General features: G+C 35.3%; 1 protein-coding gene across 40 annotated transcripts in view; it reads left to right on the top strand.

Moving 5' to 3' along the window:
• The first annotated feature begins 292 nt into the window (after positions 1-292).
• Positions 293-17,250, top strand: part of LOC139676164 (pro-resilin-like) — a 50,733-nt gene continuing 33,775 nt past the window's right edge. For all 40 annotated transcript variants that reach the window (XM_071564833.1, XM_071564828.1, XM_071564818.1 and 37 more), the window contains exons 1-16: positions 293-402; positions 3,081-3,276; positions 5,448-5,584; positions 5,877-5,968; positions 7,040-7,148; positions 7,775-7,801; positions 8,156-8,194; positions 8,967-9,011; positions 10,385-10,426; positions 11,718-11,759; positions 12,631-12,666; positions 13,530-13,565; positions 14,684-14,722; positions 15,363-15,380; positions 15,939-15,974; positions 16,425-16,472. In XM_071564833.1, coding sequence (XP_071420934.1) covers positions 373-402; positions 3,081-3,276; positions 5,448-5,584; positions 5,877-5,968; positions 7,040-7,148; positions 7,775-7,801; positions 8,156-8,194; positions 8,967-9,011; positions 10,385-10,426; positions 11,718-11,759; positions 12,631-12,666; positions 13,530-13,565; positions 14,684-14,722; positions 15,363-15,380; positions 15,939-15,974; positions 16,425-16,472 — 972 coding nt within the window. In that variant the 5' untranslated portion in view covers positions 293-372. The remainder of the gene's footprint in view (positions 403-3,080; positions 3,277-5,447; positions 5,585-5,876; positions 5,969-7,039; positions 7,149-7,774; positions 7,802-8,155; positions 8,195-8,966; positions 9,012-10,384; positions 10,427-11,717; positions 11,760-12,630; positions 12,667-13,529; positions 13,566-14,683; positions 14,723-15,362; positions 15,381-15,938; positions 15,975-16,424; positions 16,473-17,250) is intronic.

Genomic DNA, 17,250 nt, shown 5'->3' with positions numbered 1-17,250 from the left:
TTTTCCTGGAGTTGCTCATGAAATATTAGTAAGGGTTTTTTTGTATAGCATAGTTCTGTAGGTTTTAGTCAAAATACTAGGTTAGGCTACCAGCCCTCAGAAGTCCTACCTATGCCAGATGCCTAGATAAAGGTCAGAGGGGGCGTGACTCACCTGTGAGGAGTGTGTTGTCACTGCCAGCTCTGGGCAGGACTGTCCCACCTGTGGTGTCCCAATTTCCACGGCAGACATACAGTTGGCCCGGATTGGCCACGCTGGTTCCCCGCCCTACCAAGGATTGGCCGAACCTTCCACCTCCTCTCTCTCATCTTCCTGGGACACCTGCACTGCCCGGCTGCAGCTCCTCCACACTGACCACAGCGGGACCGGAGGATGCCCACGCATCAGCACTTGGTCGATAAGGTGTGTTGGTGGGGATGTGGTGGACAGGGTGCACATTGACTGGTGGTATTTATTCTCAAAGGCTGAAGGTTGAGTCTGTGGCTCATCAAGAGAAGGAAGGAAAGGAGAAAATACTCATAAAGAATATGATTAGAAAGGGGTAAACAGGACTTGGTCTTAAACTGTTGGCAGGACTGGCCAGGACTCTTTTTCAAATTACAAAAAGGTATTTATCCTATTAATTAAATGCTCTATATTTAAAAGCTTTTAAAGAAACTTTTGTCTCTATTTAGAAGTTTGCCCAAGGCTCTGGAGGAGCAAACCACCGAAGTGTCTCTTCCTCAGTCCAACAGACTTTGAATGCAGTAGCTAAGTATCACTCAACTTAATTGTTGGCCTGAAGTCCTGTTTGACTGAGTATGGAAGAGGGTTTTTGAGGTAGCAGCTCAGGTGTTGCAAAGATGATGGCCATATAGACTCATACACAGAAAGGTTGAATCTCTGATAAAAATGGTTAGAAAATTTCTATCAGATAGAGGAACTGAGGATAGATATAATTTTTCATAATTACATTCAATTAGAAGCTTGAAAATAGTATTTATTCCCCATGCTTCTGTTTTATAAATATTTACTTCTTGTTTCTTTACATTTCTCATGGAGAAAAGGTAAATTTGTGATGCAAGTTAACATGATTGCATTAGATATGTATCAGGGCCGTGAAAGCTATTTTCTGTCTCAAGTCTGGACTTAAAATTTTGTAAGATGCTAAAATCTCTCTTCCTCATCTAAAACCAAGTTCCAAGAGATGGCATGATGGTGCTCTTAGGGTGCCTCTTGAACTGTTAAATCAGAGAGCTGATGCAAAGTTAAAGCATCTCAACTGTGTTTCTATTTGTTTTGCTTGTGTTTCTGACTCTTTTCTGGCAAGAAAAAGAGGAAAGGAGGTTTCAGACTGGTTTTCTTTCATGGCAGAGTGCAGCTCCAGACAATTTTCCAATCCTAGCAAACTAAGGACTTTGTGCTTTGAAATAGAACATCTAATTAGAAACAGATTTTTTTCCATCTCTCCATGACTCAGACGAAGATTTCAACAACACACAGAGTGGTTCATATTAAATCACTGTTTACCACATCTGTTGATATAATAGCACCTACATGCTGTATTTAAAACTTAATTAGAGGTAGGCCACGTCAAAATCGTCACAAGAGATTGGATAACCACACCCAGCGCACTGATACCAAAACATAATGCTTACCAGGATCCCATTGAAGTGACACTTTGATGAGACTTTTGAGACGAATAGTCTTCATCCACTTTGAAGACATGATAACTTGCATATGTTGCTTTCCTGATTGCTGCACTGACTGGTTGTGACACCATGCAAACCTTCATCATCCTCTTATAGGAAATTTTTCAGCACTTCACAGTCACCTGTTTTATTATTTGTTGACTCAGTGGCTTTTTAAAAATTTGTTTAAGTTCAGAATTAAGTACATGGGTGTTTGGCATCATGTATTTCCCCCTTCTTCCAGATGCTTCTGTTACTTATTTCATTAGCACATACAAAGACGAATGGTCTTACACATTCATGCACAAACTCAGGTGTACAGGTAGATGATTCAAATTGAACATATCTCTTGCATGGTGTTTGAAATGCCTTAAAAAATCTCAACTAAGTGTCTCCATTCTTTCTGTTACTGTCTGCTGCATCACACAAGGCAATTCTGTAGCAGACAGCATGTAAAATAGCATTATTAAATACTTCTTGTGATTTAACAGTTGTATCAGCATTTTTGTAGCTGGAATAGTGAGTTATTTGTAAGATATAATGGCCTTAAAAATTATGTGGTGCTATGGTTGAATGTTTAGGCTTTGAACATGGGCCATAAAATCTGGTATTAAACAACTGAGAATACTATTGGGAAATGTTTTCTTTCTTTCTTGGAAACAGTTTACCATCAGTGTCAGTACTACAAACGAATTATTAAGAAAATACACTTTCTTTTCACAGACAGTCCTTGAAGACTGGTCTTCAGTCCTGTCTCTTAGTTACATTTTGGGAATTTCTATACAGGACATAATTTATTCCTAACCCATGGAAAGTATGCACTAGTGATTAGTATTTTAAAATTGTTTAGACATTCCAGAGGACTTTGTAGAAGTCTATTGTAAAGTCCTTCAAGAAACAAATATTTTGAAAAACTTAAAGAGTCCTCCAGGGCACTTGACTTCTAGACTGTATCTTGGAAGTGGGAATAGGGAAAGCAGTCAAAAGACAGCAAGCTAGAAAGGTTACACCTACAGTTTGAGAGCACAGGGATTGAGCCTTAGTTCTTGAATAACCAAGGAGCTGAGCTAAATCTGCCCATGTAACAATGTGGAACTTTTTTTAAAGACTTTTCTAATTCAAAGCTGTAATGCAGCAGACATGGCTGTTAATGGATTGCTGTCATGTAACCAGAGACTTTAGGCTTCATTAATAATTCAGTATATTGAAATTAAAATACTTATGTCTTTTATTGCATTGTTCTGCCAGTATTTTATTTTAATGTATTTTCTTCAAAATATATGAATGCAAAGAAAGCACACCTTGCTAGGCTTGTTCTATTTCCTGTTCTGGAGAAAAGCCAATATTTGTCAAACATGGCATCTACTAAAACGAAGTTGCTATGAAGTATATTGTCCTTTTGTTCCACAGATGAGGAGACACTCCTGCTTTGTTTTTTTGTTCTGGGGGATATTTTTGCCTGGAATCCTCAGTTTTCCACAGACAAACACCTCGATCGATTGTGATTCTCTGTTACCAAACTATGAAGCTGAACCACAGACATCTCCACCACCATATATTATTGCTGTGTCTTTTGATAGCTTTGAGCCAGGAAATGAAATCCAAGGTAAATAATCTGAATGCTATAATAATATCTTTGTGTCTTCCAAAATTACTCGTCTTCATAAGAATTCCCCCATTTTCCTCTCAGTCTAGATAATTTATTTTTTAACTTCAATCTTGTTTATATATACCTGATATTATATTATTATTATTATTATTATTATTATTATTATTATTATTATTATTATTATTATTATTATTATTATTATTATTATTATTTTAAAATATTTTTATATGTATGTATATATTTTTATAACTCAAAGGGTATTCTTTCTTTTTATTTTTTCTATCTAATAAATATATCTTAACTTTATGCTGTAATTCTTCTAACAAAGCTAAAATTAAATGGGGCAGTTGGCCAAATTGAATGAATAGTTAGTTGCTCATTGTATTTGAGTATTTGCTGTTGAATCAGACCTCTGCAATACAAAGAGATCCTACTCATTAGTTGTTCACATGCTGTCATCTTGCAGAAAAATAAAAATCCAGGACGCAGTATGAGACAACTCTAGAGTGAGACACTTTGAGTCATCCTTCTAAGAGCTGTATCCCAGATTTTATCAAATTGCAGGAGGTGGAGCTATTGTGGCTTAAACCACCCTTTTATCTTCCTAATCCTGATTTGCTCTCTAGGTGGGACACCTCAACAGCCTTGTTTCTCCACACTACAATGCCATCTCATGGTGCTGTCACACTTCAAGTGACTTGTGAATGCTTCTTTTTCTAGCCATTCGTGCTGCAAGGAGCATGGAAGAGACTTGTAACCTGGCATATGTCTGTTGTTGTATCTCAGCTGAAAAAGAGCATAATTCACTAAGCAGTCACAGTCTAGCTGGGATTCTGTTTTACTTGAACCTTGTAGCACAGATGTGGCTTCTACGGAGAGTGATATATAGAGAGAAGAATGGCGAAACATCAGAGTCCTATTATAGCTGCCATTCTTGGAAAAATGTCCTTCAAGGACAGGAGGACTGTTTGATTACTGATAGTTAATTTTAAAATACTATTGACAGGCATGCAGGCTGTTCTGTGAGGTTAAATAGGATTGACTATGGCAAAAGTATTGAATCCCAGATGCTATAACCTTGTCTTTTTCCCTCTCCCCCTTTATTTATTTAATTTTTTTTAACCATGCCTATCTTTAGCACTACTTTTGTATTGCTTCGAATTGCAAGCAGCCAGTCCCTGGTCTCAGGGAGTTGCATTAGGTCACCCTTCCACTGAGTGTGTTGCAGTTTGACCTGTGGGATTCCATGTGCCAACACTCTTACAGTGACATCTCTGCTTGGCTTAACTCTGCATTCAAGTGCTGCATGTCATTGCTCCTGTTAGATCTCAAGAAAATTAGTGAATTAGGACTGAATTGGAAGGCTAATTATGCAGATGTTTGGCAATGTTAAATTTTCAAGGTATGACTGGTCCTTGCCTTGACTTTTGTGTCATTCCCATCTCTCCTTATTTTTAATGACTACACATACCTTTGTGCATAAACCATTATTCTGAATTTATTTGCAAAAGTGCCTAATAATGGAATTAGCAGAGCAAAGTTATGGCAGACCATAACAAATTTGATTAGGCCTGTTGAAATTTATTTTCACTTTGGATATACACAAAACACAAGACTGATCACTTCCATATTTTTCTGAGCTCCTTCAGAAACAAAAGTTGAGTAAAACTGAGTAGCTCATAGAATTAATAATTTTTCATATTTAATGTAGAACATGAAAGCCAAACTATCTAGTTTCTCTCTTTCCAGTTGTAATACATTTTTTTTTAAAATTGTGCCTGCAATTTAGGCTTAGACAAAAGTTATTCTTTTAAAACAGAGGTAGAGAGAAATGCAATTCTCTTTCTCCTGTAGCTATTTTGACTTTGTAGGCCTAATTAGAAAATAAATAACCTTGTGATCAGCAGGGCCACTCCTCTTTTGGTAGAGCAGAATCCCATTTAAAATTGTAAGTAAATCATAAATTTCATGTTACTTTACACAGAAGCACTTTCCCAAATTTTCCATTCTTGTTATCCTCCTTATAACTAAGAAAAGGTTTTTAATTGTTTTCTAAAATTGTACATATGCAGTCTTGTGCCTTGGAATGAAGGAAATTGGATGTTAAACATTTAGGACATTTTAGTTTTATATGAAACTTAAATTTCTCAAAATGTCTCTTTTCACAGTGACTCTAGAAGCACTTAAAGAAGCTGGTTTTAAAGGATTTAATCTGCAAGCTCGGGAAATAGATGGAGATATTCCTGTTGGTACTTTTAAAATTACAGATCCAAACACCAAAGGCTTGGAATGTCATAACATGACGGTATGTTTTTAGTCTTTGCAATGCTTACTTAAGCTTGGTTTTCTCTTAAATAATAGAAGTAGTGAGTATTTTTTTATGGCAAAGCAACTTCATCAGTAGAGTTTGAAAAATTAGACTCTTTCAATAACTGTGTGTATCCTCTATCTGTGATATGAATCTAATGTAGAAGCTACCTCGCTTTTTTAGAAGGACATCAGTGTTGCCTGTTGTAGTATAGACAGTTCCCTTAGTAATATAGGTAAAAGTCACTTTTGCATCCTATATAATTATTTGTACTTATTTTTATTTGCAGAATTCAGCAGTAAGTCATGCAAATTCAGATGTGAAACAGAAAATTACAACAACATGGATTGCTCCATCTGATGTTAGAGAATTTCAATTTATGTAAGTAATTGTTTTTATTTCTTCTTCTTTCTTTACCCTTGAAATTTTATTTCTATGGATTATTTTAAAATAAACCTGTGTTTGCTGTTTCTGATGTTCTTGTCTTGACACCATTATGAGTTTTTTCATAGTTTGTCATAGCTTCCCACTATGTCCATTAAATAATGTTCTTTACATTTCAAGATATAATGTAAAGTGTTAACACGGTCCTACTGATCATAATATATGCAAATAATTTCATTAAGCACAGTGTTATTAATGGATCTTCAAGTAACCAGTTTTTACCCTTAGGCCTCTGTAATTACAACAGCACCAACATGAATGTAACCAGTTCCCTGAATAAATGAAGTTCAGGCTCCATTCAATTATATCTTCTTGCATTTTGAACAGTGGAAGAATAGTAGATTGATGTAATTTCTTCTAATACAAGTTAAAATAAGTTTATGACCCATGAACTAACTGCTGAAAATAGGAGAAGATAGATTTTAATGCTACTTTTAATGCTAATTTACTTGCAGATCTGAAGCTTTTAAAAATACCACCTAGTCTAGCAAAATGCATGTTTGATGTAATTGGGAAATGTCTAAAAATTTGACAGCTTGTAGAGTTTGAAGTGCAGATTTATGATGGGGCCATCTTTGCATTTTTGCATTAAATCTTGAGGAATAAAAAGAATGGGCAAAAGAACAGAAACCCACAACTGCTTCCACTTGTTAATGCCGTGAACATCTGTTCACCATCATAGAAACAGACTGTCAGAATAGGAAAGAGGTGTGACAATTCTTATGGATATTTGAGCTTATACTCTTCAGTGAGGTCAGTGTTTCTTCAAATGCTGTCTGTTCCTCTTCTGCTTCTCTCAGCATCTGTTTTATTTATCTCCAAAAGTATCTTGGACGATAATACAATATGTCACCGAACAAGTGTTCTGTGAAACTTGTACTGTATACCCTTAAAACCAAAATTCAGTTGATTTTCTTGTCTGGGAACAAGGGAGGGGGGGGGGGGGGGAAGGGGAGAGAGTTTATTGGTATTTTATACTGAAATATTATTATCTTGTTTTCTTTCTAGTGCAACTGTTGTTCAAAATCTAGAGAATTTTTGGGTTGGAATTCAAAGCAAGACTCTCACACCTATGCATTCTGAGTCAGTTAATGTAACAGAAAAAAGTAAAAGGAAGGTAGGTTTTGAGTGTATTTGCATACTAGAAATTAATACAGTAAATTAAAGTATCTTTGACTTCATAAAAGGCATACATTTGTTGTCATTTATCCATTAACTAAGATGGCCAAAATCATTACATATTTTCAATAATTTTAATCTGCCTAATCTTTTTACTAAAATGATGAAAAAATATTTTTTTCCCACTGAAACAAGAAAAATAATAATCTGGTTATCAAAACAACCCATACCATAAAGAAAAAGAAAAGAAATTTGGTGCTAAGGAGAACTGTACTGTACTTTTGATGTACTGTGCTGTTGTTCACTCTTGCCCCAGTCCATGGGGACTGTAGGTGTGTCACATATTCTGAGAAAGCAGTTTGCTACAGGTTTTTTACAAAGAATTATGTTTATATGAAACATATTAAACACAACTGGCAGCTTAAATAAAGAAAGTCTGTTCAAATCTACTGTATTGGTTCTTGACTGTAACAGCACTGATTGATGTGAACTGGTGCTCTAACCATGAGAGAACACCTGGTTTTGGCCTCTCACTTCACCAAATGTATTTCCTGTTTTCTGTAATAAGCTTTGTGTTTTACTGCAATAAATAATTTGGAAATGCTTCCTCTTTCCCCCCTTCAGATTTTGATAGAAGTAGAATGCAACAAGGTAAGAGCAATTTTTCTTCAATTTCCCTGTTTTCAGTTACCTCAGTTTTAGAATTCTTGTCCTATTGATCCTCTTGTTTCATGCTTGTAGCCTGAAGATTATATTTCCCATTCAAATTATTTTCCTAGGGAGATCTCATTTATGCTTTCATTTTTATAATCAGTTTGAAGGCATTTTTATTTTTAATTGGTTAACAACAGTTCTCAGAAGAGATTGGTAAAATGTGTAATATGGTTAGCAATGACACACTTCATTTCCTCACTCAACCCATGAATGTGAATTCAGTTATTTCCTATGATTTGGTATTTACACACCAGTCAATAAACAGTAACTGGAGCCTGTGCTTTCTTGCAGCGTGGAGGGACTTACACCCCCCAAGGCCGATGCATCATGGTAAATATTCTATCCCACGACACTGACATGCTTCTCACTGCCTGAGACCTCAAGACCTAGTCAAAAACTGTTTCTAGTTACATCTTTATCCCTCTTGTCGCTCAATTTAATTGTCTTTTTGGTAATTTACCTTTGTTGCCTAAAATGCAGAACCTTCTAAAGTGGTTGTCAGCCATATTCCTTTTGCAGGTTCTCTCCTGCTAATGGAAGTAACCTTCTAATAGCAGTTTTCATTTTTCTGTCTTCACTTTTTGCTGTTCAACATCACTTATTCCAGCAACTCTTTGTCACCTTTCCTTTTCCAAATCATGATCTAGATACAAAATTTATAAAATATAGCAGCTTGATTTTTGCTTCCTGAGAACTATCAGTTGCGGCTCAGTGAAGAAACCTGGTTTTCTTGTTTACTTTTTTACAGCATATATGCTAGTGATTACATAGTCATATCAGGAAAAGGCTTTTGTCTGCTTTTTAATGATTTGACAGTCTAGGTCTCCTCCTCAGTGGGGGACATCAACGGTGTGAGGTCAGATACTAAAGGATGCAAAAAGCAGCACTATGCTACTTATCACAGCTGGCTTGGTATAGTTTTGATTATTTGACTTGAAAGATCTGTGAAATAATTTTAACAGTTTCAGTTGGTGGAATGAAATCTTAGAAAATTACTTTGTGGGTTCTTCAATTTCACACCAAGTAGAATGAACTTTCCTGAAAATCCCTTACATAAAAACATTTTTTGCAAACTAATAAATGCCATTTTGTTTTTTTTCAGGTTGGACCTTCTGGTTCCTCTCAGAGCAGCTATTCAGGCAGTCAGGTATGAGCCCTAAATTCCAGCATGTTTTTCCTTTATAAACTTGAACGACTAAAATGCTGTAACTACAGAGTACTGAGGTGATTTAACAGTGTCCTGAAATACCTTCTCTGCAAGTTAACACAGAAATGCAGAGTTATTCGTCCAGTAAACAGCATGTTCAGTACCTGGACTAATTTCAGTTACCTCCACTCTGTTGAACTCAATAGCTTGCTGTCAGTATTTTTACCTACAAGCTGCTTGACCACCTCTGATTTCACACTTCAATCATTTTTATCAAGCATTAACCTGACTTTTTTCAGGGATAAAAAGATCCCTTCCATCTTCCTAGAGGTTTCCGACCTTTGCTATTGAGTGCATGTGTGCAGACAAACACAGTCACAAAGCATTTGTTTTATAGTTTTAGTGACATCTGGTACAATGAAAATGCAACTGTACTCATTATTAATTAATTTGTTAGTAATTTTCCTTTACCCCCCCCTTTATAATAGTCAAAAGGAAAGATTGAAATATACTTGAGTTTTGCTGTTTTTTCCACAAAAATTGGCAAAATTCCCCCAGACTTCCCCACATATTTATGCCTGTGTTAAAGCTCCAGTATAATGTCTATACTGCTTTTAACACCTCATTATATTTGCAGTTAAAAATTGGGGATATCACTTCCTAGCTAGCCTTTTGAAAGTTCTGGTGTATATGTGTCTGCATTCTCACTTACCACTTTCACTTCAATAATCACAGAAATATATACTTGTTTTTTAGTTAATTATCTCCACCATAGTTAATTTGGCTATTTACCCTTTAACTCTGAGATGCTTTCTTGTGTGTCTCCAGTTTCTTGAATTGAGCTTCCCAAGGATGTATGTCAGACTACTTACTAGTAGTTATATTTATTAGTGAATTATCTAGTAATATTCCATTTCTTTAATCTTTACTACTTGTAACTTGAATTAACAGGTCCTGAGAAGTACAAACTATTTTGATGTATATGCTAAAAACACATTTTTTGCACTGTATTTTTTTCATATGTAACTCATATTCTTTTCTAAGAGCTGAGTTTCTCATCTTGTCCTGTAAATACCTGAAGTTATTATTTTTTTTATAAAATATATGCAATTTAGTAAAATTTCGAAGGTTTCATGGCCAATGACAAAGATATATGAAACTTATATGAAATGCAATGATGACTAATGTCTCACACTAAATTAGAATTGGTACACGCCATTGCTAGAGTAACCTCTGTATTTGTTTATCCCTTACTTGCACACACACATTTCCAGCTGCACAGCTCTTCATGCCATAAACAGCATGTTGGGGATTTTTTCTGTCTTCCTCTTTTTTTTTAAATGTTGGAATAATTGACTTTGATTTTATTTCAGGGTGGAGTAGTCTACACAATAAGCAAGAGTGGATGTGGCCCTGTAAGCATTATTCTTACATTTACTTTCTTGTTCCTAGTATAACTATATTTATTGTAGCTCCTAGCATTTAGTGACATTGTTTATTATGAGGGTTCATTTGGGAGTTTCTGTTAAAAATAGAAAATAATTGAAAGAGATCTAGAAGATGAATATTACAGTTTATTAAATTATATGAAGTAGTTGGAAAACAGAGAACTTAAAAAGTTAAATAGAAACATATAGTTTATAGAATCATGAAAAAAGGACTAGAAGGAGTTATCTGTGGCACTTACATTACACTCATAAGGTGTCTGTTCTCCCTTTTCTCAAGACAAGACTGGTGCAAATCTGCACATTCGAAGTTCCTCCTCACAGAACTAACCTCACAGATGTGGGCTAGAACTGAGGCTGTTTCAGTTTCTCATTTTTTCATGCAGCATTTTTTCATTCATAACTGTGAAGTTATGAATACTGGGCAGGTTAAGGCAGTCATCCAGAAATAGGTGAAAGATGCACTGTGTAATGTAATGTGCTGAATAGGTAAAGACTTACATGAAGCACTCTTATCAAGATAGTGACAAATTGTTGGATTAAAATATCTGCAGATTTGTGTCAAATATATATAATTATTTTGTTTTCTGTGAAGGACTTTCAAGATAAGGCTTATATTTCTTCATGAAAAATTGCCATTTAATCCAAACATGTAATCAAAACAAAAATAAGAAAATGAAACACTGCAAAAATGTAAAGCATTCATGTCACCAGTACTTGTAAAATATAAAATTAATTCATCACAATGTGTATTGGGTTTTTGCAAGAAAACAAATTTACAGGTTTGAGGGAGACAGTGGTAATAATAGTAACAACAATTGAGATTTGTGTTAAAAAAGGAACTATTTTATTTATGCTAAATGCTGACATTTTATATTTTATTGACTATATATCAGTATAGTGTTAACTTTTGTTTCTTTTGAGGTTTTGCTTCCTAATTTTTACATGTGTATGTATGTACATATCACATACATAGTGTGTTTGAATTATGAGCATTATACAGCACCTTTGTAATTTATTAAAATTCTGTCTTGACAGTACCTGGTTTAGAATGTTTCCCAAGTACCACTAGATAATCACGAACAGGCAAGGGGCTCTTATGTTGACATGTGGGTGTTCACTCATTTATATTGGAGACTACAATACTCTGCTTATCATCTGTTCTTTACATAAGGATCACTCAGAATTGAGGGTCTGAACTGTGACTTTTCTTCTTAAGCAACTACAGATAAGAAATAACTGCTTTCTTTTTTGTCCTTAGGGAGGTGCTGCTGGTACATACAGCCAACATGCCTGCAGAGATGTAAGCAAGTCACAGATATTTGGGCTGATGGTCTCCTACTATGCTTCCTAACTCCTCTTCTTATTGCAAATTGCATTTGCTTCTCTTCTGCAGAGCTATGTTATTGTTCCAAACTATATTAGGGGAAGCAGTGTTAGTCTGAAGTATCATTCTGAGATTAAAAAACAGTATTAAAAGGTTTTACATTGTCAGTTCCTCAAAGCATAATCATTTATGTCATAAGGGCTACTTATTACCTTTTACAAATGCTTAATTTGTCAGCCTACTAAAATGTCAGAATTCTTACTATGTAATTTTTTAATCCTTTAGAGTAATTGCCTTTGGATATTGCATATTGTGCAATATTATTTGGGGCTTTCTGCTATCTTTATGTATTAATCCAGTAATTATTTAATTAGTTGAGAAAATTCTATTGTTAATCTATTTCATTTTCACTTGAAAAAAAGGATTATTTCAAAATCTAATTTATTTTCCATTTCTAATATCAGAAAAGAAAATACAAATATTAATCAGAAGGAAATCACACCCTCTAATGCCTGACAGGAACTAAAACCTTAGCCAAGAAACTGCTTAATCATATCCTCAACTTTGAATACATCATATTAGTTCCTAAACAATAAATATAAGTTATCTTTGTTTAATATATAAGTGTAAACTGCATTTGTGACAGAGCAACAGTAATCTTACGACTATAGTAGAATTTGGAAAATTGTTACATCACTTATCATTAAACAAGTTCTATTGCCCTAGATTTATTTTAAGTATTGGTAAAATCAGTTTCATTTGAAGTGTACATCCTCTAAGGATGATTTACAGATATAATTAGCAAATCATGGTATAAATAAATACATGATTTATGTTTTTATTTCAGAGTGCCTCCTCCAGCAGTGGGCTTGTCTATGGCCAGGTAACTGTTTTCCAACATGTTTTCAGTTCCCTAAGGTATTCAGAAGCGCAGCAGTTACACCTAACTCCTACCAAACAATAATTAAATTTATGGATGGGGATAAAGGTGAACTGTCTTCTAATGGTTCATTAACAATACCTGGAAATAACTTCAGCTGATGAGTTACGTGTTTGGTGTATGTTGTTATATCCACTTTGTTAGAAGTCATTTACTTCTGTTTTGCACCAAAACTCAACTATACTTATTCTGCAAATGGACGCCAGTTGGTTCTGTTATGATTTTTCAGAAGTCAATGCCTTCTTTGATAGTTACTCGGAATTAAAAGTAGCTTTTGTGGCTTTTGCCTATGCAGTTGTACATACTGGTTGATGAAATTGAAAACTTCATGGCACATTATTTTATGCTTCATTTAAAACATTTAAATTCTTATGGTATATCCTGTTTTTTCCAGATTCCATTGCAATTGTAGGTTTTTTAGTTTTGATTGGATGGGTTCTGGAGTTTGGGTTGTTTTCCTTTTTGACGAAGGTAGAAAAGCTTGTATTATTTTCTATTGAGGGATTATTTTTACTATAAACAAACTTCCAATTTGATGTTAAGTGAAACATTTGCAACTTTCATACAGTGCTCTGTAAAACTAACAAATTTATTGGGCTTTTAGAAAAAAAATCAAGCCAGTTGATTTATTTCAGTTGTGAATTTATTAATTGCCAATACAATCATATTTTTCTTCAGAATCTTATTCTGTTTGGTACTTCAAGGGAATCATGTTAGCTAAGCATTCTATTCTTGTGGAAAACAGTGAGGTAGTTATTTTGCCATACATTTACCTAAACAAAAAATGGATTCTGTGTTCTTTACAGTCTGTCCCTTCAAGCAGTTCAGATACCAGTAAGAAGGTAAGCACTCCTTTCCAAAGGGAAAAAAATCTTACTGTTGTAACTTGGCATGACTCCTTTTATTTCATTTAACACTTTCCAAGGTTTTAACCCAGACCAAACCATATTATTTGATTCCGTTCGGTTGTTAGAGGCCTTACACTAACTAGCTGAGCTGTGGTGGTTCTTGCTAATAGTTGACTTAATTGTATATATTTCTTTTCAAAAAGTTAGGATAGTAATTGTGATGTAATTAGGATTTTAAAGTGTATAGATTATGTCATTAATATTCAAATGGGGATTGAGAAGGAGTGTGACTCAGAAAACTGAAATCAATGGAATTCATATTACTGTGGAATTTGACTCATAATTATGTTTAAATGGACTCTTCCACTCAGGTCAGTCCCCAGGAAGCACAGGGCTAACTATGCTGTGTTCGTGAAAAAAAGTGTGCCAATTCATGTCCTCACAGATGTTTTTATTCATTTTAATTTGCCATTCCTTTAAGAATTCAAAACATACTGTTGGAATTTTTTTTAATAACTTAGTTTTTAAAATTTAATACTTCTTCCTGTTTTATACTGGAATTCTTCACTTCTGATAGCACCTACTCTCCTCTTCTTTTTCACACCACTGGATAATACAAACTGTTTTCAGTTTGGAAAAAAATAAAAAAAGGTGGGGTGAGCTTCCAGTAAGAAAACATTAACACCCTCAATTGTGTTTGCTTTTGGTTTCATTTTTTTTAATAAACTCAATATCAAGTCAGTTTTTAGCATAATACTGAATAAAGACAAATTAATCTTCTAGTCTGGGGTGGAAAGTTGAAGATCAAAAAGGACACACAGTACAGGCCAATGGATATGGTACAATACATGAAATCCTCCTTCTGCCTCTACAGCTGAGTCATTGTGTGGCTGGGAGCAAGTCTTACCTCCTTATACTCTTGTATAAACCATATATATATATTATTCTTTGCTTGGTAATTTGCATTAATTTTGTTATAAAAGTGATAGTCCATAGTATTATTATCAGTGTTTGTAAATTTAGAGATTTCAGTATTCTTAATTTTTCTAACATATTTAACAATTGAAATAGAGGCTATGATGAATAAACAGCTTTCTCGGATTTCTCTATAGGTAGTGGTTGTTGCCAACAGCAACCCTTTTCCACCTGTGGTAAGCAGTTTTTCTTTACAATACTCAGAATTCTGACTCAAAAAGCTTTCAATATCTGCATTTTTAATTTTTCGGAAAGATTCCTGGTGTATGGATACAATGCTTTGGCAGGCAGGGTTTACTCTATGTGCATCATTTTCTTCAGGGAGAGCTGGTTTTAAGATAGGTACAAATCCTGTGGTTCTGTGATTACTGTCAGTACTTGCAGGGGTGGTGGATTAGCTGCAGATTCCAGGTCTCTCAATGCATGCAGTCTCTGTGTTCCTGAATAGATTCAATTTTCTGTTTCTATTGCAATTTTCTTATGTAAATTCACTTCCATTCTCATTTTTAAACTGTTAAATTTCCATTCTGCTTATTTGGAACTCATACAGTCAGTTAAAAGTCAGTTTATCTTTCAGTTGCTTAAAGTGATGCAATATTTTGTAGGTGTTAAATTTGTAATAGAACATGTTGTTCTAACCCGAATGAAGATTAAGATGCATTTGTTCTATGCTATCCTTTTTATATCATTCCTTCACATTTGATTGTGTATTGCATCCAAAACATAAGGGCCCTTTTTTCCCCTTCTCTGCTGCAATGTTCTGCTTGAACAAGCCCTCATACAAAATTATTAATGACTGTTTTGTTTCATTTGCAGCGTCACACCTTCCCCCAGGTAAGCACACTTTTTTCCTGTTATTTCCATAATAGTATTGTAGTTCTTATGGGATCAATCTGGTTTCTCAGGATGTGTGCTGCACTTTTGCATTTGTCCCTCCTGCCCCAGAATTTGACAAACAAACAGGGGGATCAGGAATTGGATTTGTGTGTGTGGTGCTGGGTGTCCAATGCGGGTGATAGCGACATGCAGGGAGGATGATGTGTCAGCTTCACTCTCCACATTCGGAAAAGCCAAGCTGACTGGTGGTGCCAACAGGGCACAGCCTGTGCTCTGCTGCTCTCCACATAAGTTGTACCAGAAGCAGAAATAAGTGTAGAAAATTACTTAGTAGGTTCAGTCTGCCTCCCCAGACTTTCAGAGCTCAGAATAAACTACTTTAATGTTGGAGGTTAAGAATTCATACTCAGTACATCACACAAATGACCTTTCCCTTTATTCTCACAAACTAAATAGTAAAACTAGATATTTTCTGTTCAAGTGCACTGGATCTAAACAAATTAATTAAATGTGCTGTATTATGTTTTTTTGTTTGTTTCTGGACTTTATTTTCAGAGTTTGGGAAGTTCTGCTACAAGGATCATAGTACAGGTAGACATTCTTTCTCCATTATACTTGAGTTTTAAATGAAGCTTTGTCTCAGTAAACAAAGTAACAATTCCTCTCTTAAAAAATAAGTGTGGATAACTTAGAGACATCTTAGATATCCACAAACTACAGTGGTGGAGTAGGGCATTTTTGTGACTACAGCAAAGTGGATATCTTACCTGGTTGTTGATTAAAGACTGCTGCAGCTGTTTTCTACATTTATAAAATTTGAAAACTTCTGTATGTGAATTCCAAACTGCTCTCAAAATTTGCAAATTTAACCATCTCAGTCTGCTGAGTTTGTATCAAATGGAGATGGCATAGAGTAAGAAAAGGTGTAATTAACTATATGGCTTTCAAATCATCTAGTAGGTAGAAGGATAGAATTGTTTCTTGAAATGTCTTAGTACATAATTCCTCTTAAAAATAAATAACCACTTTTCTCCTGTGTAGAGTGGACAAAGACAGCAAAGCAGCAGCAGCAGTAGTACTTATGTTCAGGTAAGTGAATTTAAAAGGGGCTGAAAATATTCCCATAGACTTCACTGAATCAGGGCCAGCACAACTCAGGAAGAAATTATTTTCTGAATTTTAAAATGTATTTCACAGGGTGAAGATATTTCTATTTCTCTGACTTTTGTTCTTAAAGTTATTATCTGGTATTGGTGTTTGACTAATTTGTTCAGAATGCTCAGAATGTATTTCCATGGGTGATGGGTTGAAGTGGAATGACTGTATTCCATTCAGTGTATCCTCTAAAAGTTGCATAAAGGTAAATGGCAGTAAGAGGTGGTTCCAGACTTGTGACCACACCACAGCCCCACACTGGTAGATTCAGATCCCACATGTATTAAACCCCAAATTACAAAAGGTGCAAGGTAGTTAAATGCCTCCCTGACATCCGATCCCATCAAATCTTGGAAGCTAAGCAGGCTCAGCCCCGGATTAGTACTTGGATGGGAGACCTCCTGGGAATACCGGGTGCTGTAGGTTCTAGTCCTGAGGACTTCACTGGCACTGTCCAAGCTTGCTCGGCTGTGGCAGATGAACCTCATGGTGGGGCCAGTTCTGCGCACGCTGAGCCTCACCTAAAATCCACTGCGCAGGCTGGAAGGGCACACCCATGTGGGGACAGCCCTGTCCAAATCTTCGTTCGCAAAGCCGAGCCACACACACAAAAGGTGCAAAGGGTAGTTGCTTAGCCATGTCTAGAATGGTGAAGAACCTAATCGTGCACCTATGTGTTTGTCTTTTAGCATCACTTAAAGCGATGAAGATA

The sequence above is a fragment of the Pithys albifrons genome, chromosome 10 (genome assembly GCF_047495875.1).
Source record: "Pithys albifrons albifrons isolate INPA30051 chromosome 10, PitAlb_v1, whole genome shotgun sequence".
Classification (NCBI taxonomy): domain Eukaryota; kingdom Metazoa; phylum Chordata; class Aves; order Passeriformes; family Thamnophilidae; genus Pithys; species Pithys albifrons.
Note: the sequence above shows the minus strand (reverse complement) of the source record. Positions and strands in the feature narration are given on the sequence as shown.